The sequence below is a fragment of the Xenopus tropicalis genome, chromosome 1, assembly GCF_000004195.4.
Source record: "Xenopus tropicalis strain Nigerian chromosome 1, UCB_Xtro_10.0, whole genome shotgun sequence".
Taxonomy (NCBI): Eukaryota; Metazoa; Chordata; class Amphibia; order Anura; family Pipidae; genus Xenopus; species Xenopus tropicalis.
In genome coordinates this window covers 117,662,112-117,681,428 of record NC_030677.2, presented here as the reverse complement: position 1 = coordinate 117,681,428, position 19,317 = coordinate 117,662,112, and the positions used below count along the sequence as shown (strand labels likewise).

The 19,317-nt window shown below is 35.3% G+C and overlaps 1 protein-coding gene across 5 annotated transcripts in view; it reads left to right on the top strand.

Moving 5' to 3' along the window:
- Positions 1-18,971, top strand: part of bnc2 (basonuclin 2) — a 322,056-nt gene extending 303,085 nt beyond the window's left edge. For 4 of the 5 annotated variants that reach the window (XM_031890396.1, XM_002935669.5, XM_031890400.1 and 1 more), the window contains one exon: positions 15,216-18,971. In XM_031890396.1, coding sequence (XP_031746256.1) covers positions 15,216-15,864 — 649 coding nt within the window. In that variant the 3' untranslated portion in view covers positions 15,865-18,971. Of the gene's footprint in view, positions 1-4,661; positions 4,730-15,215 lie in introns of all 5 variants that reach the window. The other variant, XM_018097765.2, reaches the window with a different exon arrangement.
- Positions 18,972-19,317: the final 346 nt, after the last annotated feature.

The following is a 19,317-nucleotide window of genomic DNA, read 5'->3' as shown; positions in this document are numbered from 1 at the left end:
AATCGCAAAATACTGATCATTACGAAAAAAACGCAATCGGACGCATTCGGCCCGTTCGTGGGTTAGTAAATGTGCCCCTAACTGTAGATCACAATAGCCTTGGATATTTTTCTTGCTTAAAAAATCATCCAAGCCACATAACAGAATCTGCCATCACAACATCACCCGGCAATCCCAAAACCTCACTGGATTTTGTTTAAATTCCTAATGGAATCCTAGATTCAGTGCTTGGCGATTAACCTATAGTGAATGGCTATTGCAGTAGGCTTAGCTTGTAACATGCTGCTCCCCAGAATGCAAAGCAGCTTTGCAACCACTACCCTGGAACATAACAGGGAAAGTTGAAGTAAATGTGGTCATGATTAGTTAGTGAATGTTGTTATTAGTGCAGTCACAGGATAATGCCACTGCCTGCGTTTATCTGCAGGCCAAGGATCAGCCCTGTGTGGCATGTTTAGACAATTTTGTAAGTGATTGTACTGTCTTTGTGAAATTTTGCAGTTTTTTACGCCCATATATATTTAGAAAAGATTTTCTTCAGTTATGCAATGCTTTACCAGTGTATAAACTGACTCAGCTTAGAATAATCACAAAGGAAATTTACCTGTAAATGTACTCTGGGGTAGATTTATTAAAGGTTTTTAAATTAGTTTTTTTCATATTAATCATTCTTTTCAAGCATTTTCTCTTGAGAGAAATATAAAACATTATGCTATGTTGCATAGGATTTACCATAGAGTAAAACAACTCCCCCTTGAGGAACTGATAAAATGGTTTTTACCAGATGAAAGCTGGAGAACACTTTTTATAAAAAAAAAAAAACGAGTAAAGTGAAAAGTTCAAATGCAGAAATTATTTAATCTGCTTGAAAAAAATCATTTTTAACAGAAATAACATTTCAGCTTTGATAAAGCTGCCCCCTTGTCTTTGATTACCTACATAACTCGTTTTGACGATAGGGTTCATGTAGTTTCATCAGAAATGTTGCTAAATCTGTGTAGTAGTTTGTACTGTATCGTGATTTGAATTGGGCAAGTTGTGTACAGTCATTTCTATAAAATGCTATAAAAAATAAGGTGATCCATTGGCTTATGACTCCTGTTTTGCTTTTGGAGCAGTAATTTTAGTTTATAACAGTAAATTAGGAATTCCAAAATCCAGCCTGGTTTTTTTTTAATTACTGCTATCAGGCAAATGTCAGTTAAAATGATGGTCGCATTAGAAAATGATCTCCTTTACAAAAGCTGCTGACAGCCTGTTAATATCAGGAAGGTTTCAGCCAGGGTAAATGGAGTATTTACACAGATTTGGTTTCATAGATTTCCTAGAGTTCCAGCAATTTAATGGCATCACGACTACCCAGCTGTTGTGGCACTCCAGAATTATGACATAACTTTTTCATGTAGTGGCTGTATGCGACAGATGTTCAAATTGCCTTTCTTGGGATCATTTTTTACAGTAAAACTGATTACTGCATGATTTTTATGGCAAAATCAAATTAGAGACAGTAAAGAATAATGTACCATTTGTCACTTGTGAAAGGGTTTTTCCATTGCTTGCCATCTTGAACTTGCCAACTTTACTGTTCTGTAATTTACATTCAACAATTTGTGAAGGTATGTCCAATGATAAAAATGTATTGACGGCGCAATGTAGCTTTCATTCAGTCAAATAATAATGGGCAACTTTTGAAAGTGCACATTGACATAAGTAAAATAGCAGTTTGTATGCCGAAGCATGGCTGCCATCTTAGCCAATAAAAAATGCAGTGTACAGGAATGTAGTCAAATCTGTTTAGCCAACCAATAGGTATATTTACAGAAATGAACCTGCAACCCTACATATAGGCCTACTATGACTTAAATGTGTGCAGCAGTTGGATTTAAGCTGCCATTTAAAGATTACAGGGTAATTTTTTGTACTTTCTGGAAAGGGAACTTTGCAGGCAGAGCTGTATACAGAGAGAGGTGTAACTCTTGGTGCTCCATCCTTCATACATTTCATCTAAAGGCAATGGTAGGAGTAGAATTGTGCATTCTTGGCAAATAACATGGCACTTTGCACTTTTTTTACAGTATGCATCTTGAGCCCTTATATATAGGGGCAAGTTTCAGATTCTGTTGAATCAGAAACTCCTGCAGCCCTCCCAGACATTCCATCTCTAATGGAATTGATCTAACTAGCATATCAAATCAAATAACCAATTCAATAATTCTTTATCAAAATCCATATATATCATTATCCTAGCCTTCAAGTTACGTTTTCCCAGACCAGGCAAAAAAAAAAAAAAAAAAAAAAACTACTGATGTAGAATGTCAAATCCCATAGAAGACTATTGGTAATGATAACATTTTGTTCAGTTGAGTCTATCATCATTGATATTGATCTGATCCAGTAAAATGCTTTTCGTGGTTATCAGCAATATTTGATCCATCCATAATCAACCAATTGGAACTATTATGCATTGATTGGAATCAATTGTTCCATTAGAGTGCTGCCCAGTCTCACACCTATAGTATTTGATATAATAATGTTAAGCAAATATTAAAAAAACTTGGGCAAACTGTGTTTGTTTTATATGGTAGTGTCATGGGGGTTCCTTAAAGATGATTAACAGCTGTGGGACAGACATACAAACACATTGCTTCCTTTGCAGAGTTAAATGACTTCTCCTGAGAATCTCTCTTTGTTGACTTGAAAAGGCTGTCAGTTTTGTTTGCCTGGCACATTAGGGTCTCCCTTGAGAGCTACGAGGTCTCAGAAAAAAAAGAAGAGCCAAGTAGGCAGCATAATTCACTGTGAATTGAGAAAAGAAGTATAATTCTGATAAATGGCCGACCCCAATGCATCCTACCTGTTATTACAACAGGCATGCCGTATCTGTGCAGTAAATTAGACAAACCCCAATAGAGACTGGTTGGAGCTTATCTTGAAGTGTATAATTTGACTGATGAGGGAGCTGTCTCCGTGACCAGCCTGGATGATTTGTTTCCTATTGACAGGGATTTAAATGGCTGACTCTATCTTCTAATTTGGCACGTCGTTCTCAGCCCTTTCTACCTTACGCTTTTATTACATGCATATCATTGCTCTGTTAACACTTTTATGTGATGAAATACTGCCAGCAATTCAATGTTTTCTTCACTTGCCAAGCTAAATGTCTCAGAAATGAAAAAAACTGTCATGTTTGTGATCACATGTTTCATAAGTATAGCTACATGTATTTTTAGCCATGTCTCGGTCTTTTTATGATTCTATTGTGGGTGGAATTCATCAGGATTAAAAGTGTTACCAGACATTTGGACTGCAACATGGTTACGGAAATACCATACCAGTAAAGACGAATATGATGCATATTATCTGCAGTGTGCATGGCAGACTTGTTTCTAACAAACTTTTGGAAAACAAGGTCCCTTTTAGATTTCAAACTACTATGGGGCATATTCATAAAAGGTTAAAAAAAAGACAAACTGTCAAGTCAAAGGTTTCTATTTTGTATGACTATTTTTAAAAAAGCCTTTTTGTAAAAATGTTCAATTATATCCAATGAAAGTCTTGTTTTTTATGTTTTGCCCACAATTCTATGAAGAAATTGGGTATTAATGGTTTGACTATTTTTTAAATAGATCCAACGATAATATTGATGACTAAATTACTTTCTATTGGCATTGACTGACCAATGTTTGATTTATGTCATGTTTTATAAATAGGCAACAACACCCCCACCAAAAATGCCTAAAGGCATCAAAATAATAAAATATTCCAACCTTTTATGAATAGCCCCTGGTTTATGGCAGTTCTAGTTGTAAAATTTTATAAGTACTTACACATCTTAATGAATTCCCCCAGTATGGTGTTGTTTTTTATATTCACTAGTAGCCATAATGCAAACTAAACTAATGTCTAGTGCCAGCCCACCATGATGACTTGAATAGCATTTATCATGAAATTGTATTCGGTATTTAGGATTAGTATAAGCATTAATATATTATCACAGTCACTGGCACCGATTTACAAACATAATGCTAATGCCACACGTAGCGTATGGCACATACACTACAGGAAGCCGAAAACCGCTTGCCGAGAATACACACCAATAGCTGGAAACTCCCCCTACCTGTGCCTGCACCCGAAAGAATTGAATGCGCTTGGGTGCAGGCACATGTAGCCGAAAGACGATGTAAAGTCTAATGTTTTTATGCGGATATCGGCTACATGTGCCTGCACCCAAGCATATTCAATTAATTCGGGTGCAGGCACAGGTAGGAGCCTATGGAGTGTATTTTCGGCAAGCGGTTTTTGGCTTCCCAAAAATATGCGCTATACGCTACGTGTGGCAATAGCCTAAGTGCTAAATTGCACCTGTGCAGTTAAACAAATCACCTAACCAAATCTTAAAGGTAAAGTCAAAGTTAATTGGTTAATTGGTAATTGGTGACTTGAGATTGCGGCTTCATTATACTGAAGCTGTTTTGTGTTGACATGTAATAATGGGGATTTTAATTATTAAAAAAGAAAAGAAAAAGAATGCAAAGTTTAAGAAACCCTGTGATACAGCTAAGCCTTACATCAGCTCCATTTTTTAGAATTATTTTGAAACAAGAAATATGGACGTTTCCAGAGTTATGGGTGTGGTTTGTTTCTGTTTGTTTTTAATGCAGAGCATCCGGATTGCACCCAGAGGATGAAGGAGCATTTGGGGCTGTGGGAAAATTAGAAATGTAACTGGGTAAATATTCTTTTTTATAAAATTAAACCTTTTCATTTTTATGTTTACTGTACTGTATGTTTCGCTATAAAATATGTGTATAACTAACATTAAAAGTAGTTGGGAGCCCCAACAAGGACACTGTCATCAGTAATTAATGAATAAAGGCTATATATATATATATATATATATATATATATATATAAAAGTCCACACGACAGCACCACACTCCGAAAGTTGCTGCAATGTAGCTGCCCCTGTGCACGGAATATCAAATAGATACCAAATCAAACACAACCAGCACCAAGGGTCTTGTGGTTCAAACAAATATTAGTGTATTATAATTGCATGTACAACCGACGTTTCGGTCCATTTTGGGACCTTTTTCAAGGTCCCAAAAGAGACCGAAACGTCGGTTGTACATGCAATTATAATACACTAATATTTGTTTGAACCACAAGACCCTTGGTGCTGGTTGTGTTTGATTTGGTATATATATATATATATATATATACAGTCCACAAAATTTTCAGCACACCAAACCTGTAATATAAATCACCTGGGTGCTTCCTCCATGTGTCTAATTATCCAGAAGTCCAAAAATTGGGTGCACACCAGGATATTTTTTAAGGATTAAAAAAAATAAAAATGTTTTTTATTTGCTGATTTTAACTGTGTATGTGGTCTTGATAATGGTCTTAGGAGGAGACCGAAACGTTGGCCTGTTTTAACAGCATGTTTAAATAAAAGTAACGTTTTAATCCTTAAAAAATATCCTGGTGTGCACCCAATTTTTGGACTTCTATATATATATATATATATATATATACTGTATAAAGTAAATAAAGTAAAAGACAATGGACTGATGACAATGACCCAACCTGGGGTGTTTATATGTGTAAAGAACTAAAGCTTAAAATGAATTAGGCTTGAAATGCTGTATTTATGAAATATACCAGCAAAAGATTTCAGCAGTCCTATGACCCAACAGTAATGATACACACCTTCAAAGTTGTCGATAGAAGCTCACCATCTTGGATCTTGTAAGGCCATCATTTGAGTGTCAGTAAAACTCAATTATTGAAAATCTAAGTTTTGGAAATCATCATGGAAAAAACAAAGTTTGAATGTCATTGAAACTGATGCTAAGCTGCATACAGAATGCACTGGCTTCTGAGCTGCCATGTAACGTTAAACTGAATTAAATACTAAATAGCCCTGTATTATCACTTTAAAATTTTATGTATACCAGTATATTGTAAGTCAGCACCTAAGCTCAGTAATTGTAGAAATAAATATGGGGAGCTACTGGGGGCATCTTTGGAGGCACAGATCTTCATCGATAAAGGACTGTAGTGACTTTGTGCTGGTACATATGCTCATTACATAGGTGTAGCATTTTTAGCCTACTTCTTTGTTTATCTTTGTTCTCCTTTAATATACCGCAATCATGTTAGATAGACCCCAGAAATAGTGCACAAACCAATGTTTCATTTAAAAGTCAACAAGTTGATTCCATGAACTTTTCATTCACTACCAATGCAGCCACTCTGATCTCCAGTGCGTTTTGAACCAATGTATATACAACCTTTCAACCTAGGGACATATTTATTATGCTGTGTACAATGAATTCGCCAAAAAAACTGCATAAAAAGCTGTGTAAAATAAACGGAGAAGATCGCCATCCGGCGGAAGAAAAAACACATAAAAAAATTACACCGATTTTACAAGCCTGCTGATGTGTGGCAAATTTTCTTGCCATTTTTTACACAGCAAAATAAATATGCCCCTAAGTGTATGTTGTGGGAACCATAGGATTTTTGGTGCACGCAAACAAACCAAGGGCACACATAAATATTAGGTCACATAATGGACAATTAATGGACAAAATTCTGTCTTTTAATAGGGATGCACAGAATCCAGGATTTGGTTAGGGATTCGGCCAAAATTCAGTCTTTTTCAGCAGGATTCGGGCGAATCCCTGCTCCTGGCCGAACTGAATCTGAATCCGTAAAATCATGTGACTTTTTTTTTTTGTAAATTAGCATTTGGATTTGGTTTGGTATTTGGCTGAATCCTTTACAAATGATTTGGGGGTTTGGCCTAATCTGAAAAATAGTGGATTTGGTGCATCCCTATCTACTACCCCCTCACTTCTTCCTGTTACAGTTAGATATTATTATTATGTACAGTAGAATCCCATTTTAAGTTTTTCAGGGGACCAGAAAAAAAATGGTACAAAATCTGGGAAAATGTAAAATCAGGAAGTTTTATTATGTGTTATAGATTAGTGGGACCACAAAACAATGGTGTAAAAGGCAGGAAAACTTAAAATCAGGGGATGTAAAATTGAGGTTTCACTGTATTACTATTTGTGGTCATGTGATCTCAGAAGGAGCACACTGACCAACAATAAAGGGTGGCTTAAGGTAAAAGAAGCAAAAAGGCAATATTTACTGATATATATATATATATATATATATTCCAGTTATAGGTAAAATTATTTTATAGGCTGCTTAATATTATATTAACTATAGTTTGCCCTTTAATTTGGAGAATTTGAAGCATGTTTACTGTTAGAGTAGTAAAGGATGAATACCTAGAATACCTGGCTTCTTGCATGCCTTATTTAAAGACGTACTTTCAGAACTTTATGTCCCTTTCTTAAGATGAGTCAGATGACACAGACATGCACACATGTTAAAATAAAAAAAGAACATTAGCAAGTCTTTGCCCTATATGCAGTGTTGTTCCAAAACTAATAGTAGGATCAACCCTGGAATGCAAGAGGTACTAATAGTGTGCCCCATAGTGCTCAGTTAAATAGCACTGGTGTCTGGAGTCCAGGGTCAGTGCATACAGGGGTCTGGCTGCCACAGAGCAGGTGGTAAGTACAGGATCCAGTTGTAGACTATGCCTGCTTGTGCTTTAAACTTGCATGTGTGAATGTTTATGTGCTTCCCCCGCCCCTTATGAGTACAGCATTGCTAATGCAGGCAGTACTGTATTCATCAGGAAAATGAAGGTCTGCCTTTGTCCATTTTAGAGGGCAGAGACCTATGGCAAATTCAAAAAGGTAGAAGTAAATGATAAATTATAATAATTGTGGGATCAGACTTTATTGTGACTTATTTGTACACCAGAAAATATTCAATTAGAAAAATGATGGCTGTTTAATAAAGTGACTATTTAAACTTTTTTTTTTATTTGAATTTTTCACTGAACATTATCACACTGGCGACCAGTTAGCTCAAGTGCAGCCTTGTTCTTCTCTCTGTCCTAGTCTAGAAGGACCATATTTTTGGTTGCAGAAATTATTGTAAAGCAAGTTTTTGCCCTTCTGTAGTGCTGATTTTCTTGTTAGAGCCCCCCAAAAACAGCTATGTCTTAAAGCATTGTTAGAAACAGGCAACAAGATCTTGATATAGTTGACTCCTTTAAGTTTAAAAATAAGAAGGTTTGTTTATTAGCTGGCTTCATTATAATGTAATGAAATTACCTCTAACTATCTTTATTAATGCAGTTTAATTGCAGGCTGCAATGTAACATGACAATCAACATTAATTATGTTGCAAATTAGTAAGTACTGTAGGTGGGCACCCAGTGTGCTACTGTAGCGTATATAACAATTTTTTATATGCAAGCATAGGGCTGTGAACTACAGTAATAAATTATATTACATAAGATGTTATAAAAGCCACTAAGTTTGCTACAAACAACCAATACAATGTTTACTTTTAAACAGGTGACCTGTATATGCTGCCTGCTGATTGGTTGTCTATGGGCGTTGCAGCAAACGTAGTTCTTTTATTACAGTATGTCACACATACAACACACCTAAGGGGGTTGTGTTAAACATTTTCTCTGGATCCATTGTTCAAAAAAAAAAAAAAAAAAAAAATCATCTGGTCTAGTTGCCACTTGGGTTACTGAGCAAAGGCAAGTGTTTCCTATGTTTCTACAGGGAGACCTTTTGTTACTGTGTTAAAAATATATCTTAAAAAAAATCGCACAAAGTAATTGTTTTTTTTTTTAAACTCAGCAGCATTATATTGACAGTAGAACCAGTGACTACTAGAGGATAGAGGCTATAGAAAGACCAGTGGGAGTCATTAGTAATGTAATATTTGCCTACAAAACTGATCTTGGGCTTTAGTGGTTAGGTGAGCCCTAGCAAGATTCTGCCGTAGCATTCAGGTAATTCTGTTATTGTTATTATTATGCTTAATGATATTATTAAATAACCAATGCATTCTGAAATACTGTCAGTAGAAAGGTGTATATATCAAACATGAAAATCATTAAGGTTGAGGAGACTGCCTCATACAGATACAAATAAACAAAAGGAATTCTGGGAATGAATTCCATTTACATGGGTTTATCCTATAAGTTTACCCGCTGGGTTTTAAAGCAGAAGCCAGGATAATAACTGATCAGATTCCCAACTACAGACCAGTTTCGCCTTTCTTGAGGCTCATCAGTGTAGTGCAGGGTTTTCTGATCAGCTTAGCTGGAGTCACTGTGTGCTTCAAACCACATGTTTATTTATATCAATAAATATACAAATAACAAATATTAGTTGATAAAGAAGGTAAAGAGGGCCCTGCTCATCAGAGCCTGCAATTCTATTGGTTGCACAAGTGAACAGTGCTCTGTACCAACCATTTCAGAAAAAAATACCCCAACTCTATTCCTGAATTGATATGAGTCTGTTCTGTGTAAATAGATTAAAATGAGTAATTCTGACTATCATTTAAATATGCTTATTTTAGAAGCAGTTATGCAAATTCACACACTGAACATTTTAGTTTCCTGTTTTTTCAAGACATAATACAGGCTATGTACTACCTTCCAAGAAGTAGTAATGGCAGGAACATAGAATCTAATAGTAGACAAAGACCAGCTGGCTGAATAGGAAGGAATCATAGTTTCATGATCAAGATGGCATTTCTCTTTCAACCTGAGTTCCCTGAGTCAAATAAATGCTGTGGACTTAAAGCCATCAGCGCTCACTAAAAATGATGAAATGATTTACTTGAATAACAACAGCTTGTTCTAAATGTGTTCCTTTGACATATTGCCTACGTACCCTGTTTTTAAATTGTATTAACAGATTGCTATTGGTTATGTGACAATAAAGAGACTGATAAGGGGACCATTTCATTAATCAGATTTATGCTTCATTAGGCTGGGGCAGAACGGAATTGCGGCTCTCATTAGGCCAGGCTAATATTGGTTGTAGCTAGACTAGTTTAGAAGATAGATGTAGTGGGTAGTAATGCTGTGTTGCATTTTTCCCTCTTTGTATCTGCAGTTTATACAAATGCACCCTTTCCTCCAATATTTGAGTGTGTTATTCATTACTGTCTTGCATCTGAATGTGGTACTTACATTTAAACTGAAGTACACATCTCAAATACATTTTATAGGGAGAAATGTATTATTTAAAATGTATTATTTTAAAAGATTGGCAGTTTTGATTTGGCAGGTCAGTGTAACAGTGTTAACTTGCCTTGGTTAATATCGCCCCCGCCTTATAACGAAATATTAATATTTTAAGTCTTAATTAGTGTCACTTGACTCCTACAAAGAGCTGAAATCTTACTTTGAAGCCCCCATTTGCACAAATGTATATGAAACCCACAGATTAAAGGCCAGCTCCCTCTTCTGTGCAACTTTTAGCTGGCTGAATGATAGACAAGATTGGCAAGTTTTAGGTAGCAGAGTTTTAGTTTCAATTTTTTTAAAGATTATTTTCACAATCTTGAATTTTAATAAAATGGCCCCCTGTTGCTGTATAAACATAACAAATCTCTGTATATGTATGTATGTGAAGGGCTGACACCCCATGATATCAAAACTCTTGATTCAAAATAAAAAAATGAATAGAATGTTATTGTATCTCATGAGTAAAATTTTCAAATGCTTAAGTTTTTTTTTATTTTGTAACTTACAATTTGTATTGAGGAAAGAAGGATAATTCTGTATATAGATGCCATTAATTTGGTATGCCTACAAAAGCATTTATGACAAACCAGTAGATGGCAATTTACAGTACCTTTAAACATGATCAGAGACTATAACTAGGCTATCAAAAGCTAGAAAGCTGAAAAGAGAACCAAAGAGGGGGGAGAAAAGTTAAAGGGGGAGGCAAGTTTGTCTGTAGGGAACAGAAAGATCTCTTTCGATCACATGATGTTTAATAGTACAGTAAAGTAGAGGTAAAGGCCCTTGAGCTCCCAAACTGACCAAACCGTTAAGATAGCTGATAGCTAAGATAGTCTTATTTTGCAAGAAAGCTATTCTTCCTTCCAATTTTCTTTTGCTATTAACCCGACTAATTGAATAGGGTCTAATTATTTCCACTTAGCTGCTATAAGATCATATTCACTAAGGTTTGGGACTGTTTAGAGAGTTCAAGGAATATATATATATGTATAGTAATACAGTTATCTCATTCCAAAACTGTTGTATCGCAGTACAAGTCCAAAAAAACATGCATGAGGGAGCCCACTTTTCCACAACCTTTCCAGCAAGTATTTGGATATATACAGTATATATATATATATATATATATATATATATATATATATATATATATATTAATTTTATTCTGCATGTGAGTAAAAATGTTTACTGAAATGTAAAAACCCTGGTCCCAAGCTTCTCAATAATAGGTCCCATAGCTGTACCTCTTTTTATTACTTTGTGCTTTTAAAATAGGTATTCATTTTGTGTTTATATAGATTTTGCATTAGCTGCCTAGCTACTCTACCTCTTGCAATTTAGAATGTAACCAAACAAATGGGTGTTTCCATAATTTTATTTTTACCTTCTCTATAACTTATATATAACTTCTATATAATCTTTATGCCAAGGCCTTCTGCTATTCATCTTCCAGTCTGTCATTCAAACCACTGCATTGTTGTTAAAGTTATTGAGTGGCCCTAACAGACAGATGTTGCTGAAATTCTAGACCACAGATTGGCAGATCAATAACTTAATTTGGAAAACACAATACAAGAAAATTATTGCAATATTAAATTCTTACTAGAGGTTAATTACATGGTAAAGTACCCCTTAACCAGCCTATTTATTCTAAACATGGTTAACAGCTTTACTCAGCATTCTCACACACTATACATAGGTATCTATGTATACAGAATGCTAATTTTCCTTTTATTGGAATCCAGTGTCTAATTATGGCAAAGCCAAACGAAAAAAATACATTCCTTCTTCTATAATATTTGTACATCAGACAGATACTATTATTTTTTGCATACGTTATTTTGTTAAGTTCTTTAACAAAAGTGCAATAGATTATGAAGCGACTTGAGCTCGAGAAATCAATTCTTTTTCAACCGAGGTGCCATAATGGAAATCGACTTCTATGAATGAACTCTTGTCACGAAGTTATGAGGAGCAGAGCTAATGCAGTGCCATGAGTTCATCTTTATTATTGTGTTACACCTGAATCAATTGACAAAGTCGTTTTTTTTCTACCCCCTCTTCCCTTTAAGCAAGAGATGGCACTTAATTGAATAAAAGTCAATGTAATTATATTAGCAGAAGTCAGTTTTTGTGCTGACAGAGGAAAAGGGACACTGCTCACCAGATCTCGCCTGTGCATTTCTGCATGTCGTTTGGGCTGACAAATTGAAGATGACTGCACATTCTAATTAGACGGTAGGCTTTTTTTCCACTGCTGTGTGTGAGAACAGAATAAAGGAGAAGTCCCTTTTCCCAGTGCAGCAATCAAAGAATCTTATGTTTTCACAAGTCGTCTCTGCAAAGCGTGTCCATCTGGGAACAGGCATCCTGTACACAAGTGTGAATTTATTCCTCATACGCTACGCTGACGGCAAGTTCCCTCCCCTGTTGCAGTGTTACTGACCAGAGACACCTATAAACTTAAAATAGTGGAACCCTGATTAGATATGACTCCAAGAAAGAGTATATCTAAACGATACCCCCCCCCCCAAAAAAAAATAAGTAGTTATTACAGCATGCAGTGGTATAAAAAAAAACATACATTTAAAAATAATAAATAAATGCTCAATAATAAAGTGCCATATATATTTTGAGAGGGAACTGTAGTAATAGAGATATTAACGCTATGAATAAACCCTTCTGAGTGGAACCTACTAATTTCAAATATGCAACTAAAGCTTAGAGTTGAGTTGTACATAGAAAATGCAAATATTGCACATTAGCTAATAAATATTGATGCTTCTGCTTCTTGGAGCATGTATTCCAGCTTGGATACAATAGTCCAAAGCCTTTCACCCCATATGTTATATGCTAAATATGTGTATTATGCTGCATCTTAATTATCCACCAAACATTTTTTTTGCAGAACCTAAATGCTACCTAAATTTAAATGTCGTCTTTCATGTCTGGCACACCCACTTATCCAGTTAACATATGTGCAAGTAAAATGTGTGTCTAATGAATTGGAGAATAAGTGATTTTGCTGTCTATCTATCTATCTATCTATCTATCATCATCTATCTATCTATCTATCTATCTATCTATCTATCTATCTATCTATCTATCTATCTATCTATATATCTATTCTATCTATCTATCTATCTATCTATCTATCTATCTATCTATCTATCTATCATCTATCTATCTTGAGAGAGATGCATAGTACAATATATATATCTCATTAATGTTTTGTATATGGATCAAACAGGGCAACACATTGGCCAATTCAGTTATTTTAAGATAAACTATAGTTTCTTGGAATTGGATCTGATGCAGTTATATAGATATATAAGGAGCCTACATTTGAGCTATACATATAGATATTCACAATTAGCACAGACAATCACATTCAAATGTCACATTTAATTACAAATTCACATATCGTTATACAGGTACAGGATCTGTAATACAGAAACCCATTTTCCAGAAAGCAACAAATTACAGATTGCATTTTAAACAAATAATTCAGATTTTTAAAAATAATTTCTCTATAATAAACAAACAGTACCTTGTACTTGATTCCAAATAAGATATAATTCATTCTTATTGGAGGCAAAACAATCCTATTGGGTTTATTGAATGTTTAAATGACTTTTCAGTAGAGTTAAGTTATAAAGATCCAAATTACAGAAAGATCGCTTATTCGGAAAACCCTAGGTCCCGAGCAATCTGGATAACAAGTCCCATACCTGTAACATTCTTGTCTTTAACACAAAACAAATAATTAGGGTCTGTAATGAAATATAGTATATCTATAATTTAAAACAATCTTTAGATTCATTTTATTGATATTATTAAGAGCTAATGGATCATGGTTTTGTGCCCTTACATCCTCTCTTTGGAAGACAGATAATGAAATATGGCCCCTTAGCATCATTACTGCCTTTAAGGCTTATAACTAAAGATGAGTGTATATACTGTATATGATGGTGATCAAATACCTTCCTAAAATTTTCCTGAGGAATCAAGGAGAGAAGATATTCGTAGCCTAACATTGTGTCATAATCGTATACCGTATTTTGCAGTTTTTAGATGTATTGTTTACAAAACTATTTTGAATAAATCACTGGTGCATTAAAACTATGTGGAACTGCATTGTGAAGTAATTAAAACTATTTAATAGATGTTATGTCAAAGATGACACCATGACAGTATTTCCAAGTTGAACTTTAAAGGGTATCTAACCCCTAAAAAATAAACTGATGTACACTCAGGGTGCTTCTTGGAACACTTTTGCAATTTACATTTATTTTCAATGTTTTCTGAGATATCTTCATTTTTAGACTGCTAATATCAGGCATTTAGCTCAACTGAAAGTCAGCAACCCTAGGGTTAACTAAATCTACGACATACATAGAAAGTGCATAGACAGATAGTGTCGCTGACACGAAAAAAGCTGTTGAGCTGAAGCCTACCTAGTAGTATAGAACCAATACCCACTTATCATAAAACTGTTAGAAGCAATTTGTTTAATTCATTTGGCAACAACCTCTTTGATTTTGTTGTGTTGCATGTTGCCAGATAATATGCAGCATAGTATAAATCAGGGATCCCCAACCTTTCTTACTCGTGAGCCACAGTCAAATGTAAAATGACATGGAGAGCAACACAAGCATCATAAAAGTTCATGGAGGTGCCAAATAAGGGCTAATAATTGGCTATTAGGGAGCCTCTATGCACACTATCGGCTTACAGGGGCTTTATTTGGTAGTAAATCTTGTTTTTATTCAACCAAAACTTGCTCCCAAGTCAGGAATTCAAAAATAACTCCCTGGTTTGGAGGCACTGAGAGCAACATCCAAGGGGTTGGGGAGCAACATGTTGCCCCTGAGCCACTGGTTGGGGATCACTGGTATAAATCAAAGAGAAAATGGATACGTAGAATCTACAGGGCTGTACTTGACAGCCAGAGCAGTACATTTTATGATTTGCACTTAATAAAGTTGTAATGTCTTGTATTGTTAACATTATTTTCATTTTTTGTTTTAATTCACACTTTTGTTTATTTATTTTTTAGACATAGTGCCAACATTAATCTCCATCGCAAATTGTTGACCAAAGAACTGGACGAGATGGGGCTGGACTCCTCTCAGCCTACACTCCGTGATGAGTTCTTGGCAAAGATCTATGGTGGTCAGCATCCCTTGGGTCTAGATGTTAGAGAAGATACCACATCTCCAGTCGGAACAGAGGATTCCCACATCAATGGCTATGGACGGAGCCTAGCAGAAGACTACATGGTCTTAGATTTAAGCACGGCGTCAAGTGTCCAGTCCAGCAGCAGCATCCATTCCTCTAGGGAGTCTGATGTTGGCAGTGATGAGGGCATTCTCTTGGATGACATAGATGGGGCAAGTGACAGTGAGGAGTCATCTTACAAAGCAGATGCTGGTCCCCATATCACTGGACAAGGATGTGATGGAATAGAATCATCCATGTACAACAGCTTTGCTATGAGCAATGGCGGGATAATGTGCAACATTTGTCACAAAATGTACAGCAACAAAGGGACTCTGCGGGTTCATTACAAGACTGTGCACTTACGAGAAATGCACAAGTGCAAAGTTTTGGGGTGCAACATGATGTTCTCCTCTGTACGCAGCCGTAATAGGCACAGTCAGAATCCTAACCTCCATAAAAACATTCCTTTTCATTCTGTGGAATAGCTTCCAAATGGACACTGCAAATCCCATCTCTGGCAGAGGACACACCGGAACTGCTCCATATTTATATATAAACGTACATATATTAAAATGTATATGTATGTTGTATATCTATATATAAAAATCTAGATATATATTCTTTTTTAACTAAAAGGTAAAAAAAAACTACAAAACACTAGGTGCTTTTTTATTTTCAATTGGGGATGAACTTACCCTCAAGAGGACTAAAGGAAAGAAATGAATCACAAAAAACTTGCAGTCACTTAACCCATTTTGTTATGGAATGAAGTCCTTGATTAACTCCAGAGATAGTGTCTTAATATACCAGTGACTGTTGCTTGCAAAAGAAAATACAAAATGTAAAAAAAAAAAGAAAATCCCATACTTGTTTTCCACTGGTCAGTGTGTTCTGGGGGAAGACTTAATCAAGCATGGCAGGTCCGCCTGTAAATATGAAGCTACAAGGGGTGGACATTAATTAACAATTGTCTCAGTGGTTGTGGACCTAGGGTTCCTTTTCGCAATTCCATCCAAACTGTATGCAGTAAAATAGATGCTTTTTAGCTCCTGTCATTTATTTTAGCTTTAATGCACATTTTGCAACACAAACACCGACACACAACCATGTTTTTGACTACCTTTTAGATCTAGATTTACCCTGGTGTTGCATGCTTACAGCACTAACGATGAATTGATATTTTCTTTTGTCATTTAAAATTATTTGTGTAAAAGCAGTCATGCACTTTGTTCCCCAAACACTACGAAGGGATGTGTAGTCTTATCCTTTTTTTCTTAACCCTTCAGTGCCAGAGGACATTCCCACCAGGCACCATAATACTGCTTAAGGTACTGAAGTAGCTGAAGCCATTCACTTTAGATGCTTTGGCAAAAGAGGGCAGGCTAGTGAAAGGGCACAGTTGCCAAATGAAAATAAAAGTATTAATAGAGTTTTGCATAATACTAGAAAAGAAAACTGCCAAGTTTGCACATGTCAAGTAAATTTCATAAACATTCTGTTAAACTGCAAGCCATATTTTGTCAGCTGCCAGAAAAAAAGGATAAACTTAAGTATTACAGAATAATAACTTACAGTAGCATAAAGTAAAAAGAAAATATTTTTTTTCTGGAATCCAGAAAATGATCATATTCATATTGCACAGTTAGATTGTGGGACCACGCATAGTAGGTGGAGCACTTGATGTTATAAAACCAGTGAGGTCTTGGGTGGGTTGCCTTCCAGAGTTCTAGATTATCATCATGACTTGTATTGTGTTTATTTGTATATTGTGGCCAACCCAAATAGGAATAAATAATGTTTCTTTGTATTCCATCAAGTGCAGTATTAAAGGGGTATACAGCCACAAAAATAGAAAAAATTGTCCAGACTGTGTATGATTTATCATCATTTGATGGCTTCTCCCAGTGTAAGATGGCCATTTTTAACATAATTATCCTTAATATATAATGCCAGTTTCTAGCTTTGAAAAGTCTCAGTAAGCTGCTATAATAACATTTAAAGATGTGGCTTAATAGGTCATTAAAGAAAGCAAATCACTTTTGATTATAATTAAGAGACACATATTTTATGTGGCAGCAACATTCCAAACAACCTTTGATGAGGTACACGCTATTGAATGCAAGCAAGGTGAACTTGGACTCAATGCTGGTGATTTAATGGGTTCAGGCAACACTCGTTGTAGCTAAAAGGCCATATAACAGGAATATTGTTTCCAACTGTGTGTATTAAGCTGACTAAACAGGCTTCCCTAAAGTCCCCTTTTAAAGGGATCTACATGCATTACCAGATCCAGGATAAATAGATTATATTACATATCCCTTGCATGGAGTGGAGATTGTGACCTTACTGCTCTGTCATTGTTCCCCACATCAGGATACAGAGACCAAAAGCATTCATAATAATGATAAAGGCACGTGCTTGACCTCAGATGGAAACTTTTCTGTTTGCAGTGGGAAATTAGAAAGGAAGTATATGAAAATATAAATGTTTCTAGTTTCCCTGAGGGGTTTTACAGAGAACAACACTTAGAAATATATTACAAAGCGCAAGGCACTTTCTTAAAACCTTTATATTTGTTTCCGGTGTTTACGCATTTCGCCTGAGCTGGTAAGCCACAATTCCGCTTGCAAGACCACCAACTGTACAAGCAGAAGGATATTTACACAAGTTCATCATTCTGCCAAAACTAGAGATTTTTTTATAAATCTTGTAGCCTCTTTCAGCCTGGTTTTCACATGATACCTCGATATACAATATGAGCTTATAAAGTTTCTTGTGTATGACAGTATCTTTCTGCATCTGTAGTTATGAGGCTCTGAATGTCATGTTTTTAAGTTACAGCATTATTTTGTTATAATTATCCATGCCTTCATTTTTTTTTTAATGTTTAAGCAAATGTCTCATGTTTGCCAAAGGAATTTATTATATGCATCCTAATTTTTTTTTTTTTTTTGCTCTTATTTGATGTATTGTACAGAGCACTCGTTATGGATTCGAAACATATGCATTGCTAGCAGACAAGACAGTATTTACATTGACACTGATTGCTAAAACCTTGCTTTGTTAGCAAAGAACTCTTGAAAAATGCCCAAAAGGAATGACCATTTTTGTTTCTTCCTGGGTGCATGGTGATTAAAGACTGAAAATACTTGTGAAATCAGTAAAAAGACTTCTTTTTTTTTTTTTTTTCTTTTTTTTTTTTAATTTAACGTTACATATGTCCAACACTAATGTTTACTGAGAAAAGCTGAGGAATTTTTTGATGACCATTTTTTTTTAAATTGTCACTGAGTTTTAAGTACTACTCTCGGTTCAAATGAATAGCATTCAGCTTAGTTTTTATACTTGTTCATGTATACTGTATGTGTTTGTTAAATTGCAACCGGATTAAGTAAAGTGTACTCTTCTTGCTGAGATTGTACGTGTGTTGGTGATAACATTCCGTTACACTGCCCTTGGCCTGACCTTCAAAAGCTGAAATGCAATATTATCTTTTAAAAAGAATATGAACAATTTTCTCAAAGACACAGTTTTCACTGTATGATACAAACATGTTTTAATAATAAAAGGAAAAATTTGGTGACATTAAGTACATCAATGTTTTGACTCACAAACATGGGTTTTAGATGGCTGTTGGCATTCATCTAGCTGTGGTCTTTCAACCTCCAGATAAATCAGAACTTCAGGGGGAAAGACACATTCTACTTGGATTATTTTTATTACTATTCAACTTGTTTCTACACTGATCAAAGGTTTTATGATTCACACTGTTTTATAAGAAGGTTTGAATTACACGCACAGTATAATCAGCATTTTAATGGCATTATCCACTGGCTTAAGAAGCCACACAAGAACAAATTTAGTTATGTATATTGACTGGTTTTGACCTTACTAACCACTTGACCATCAGTGTATGAATCAGTGTATGGCTAGGAGCT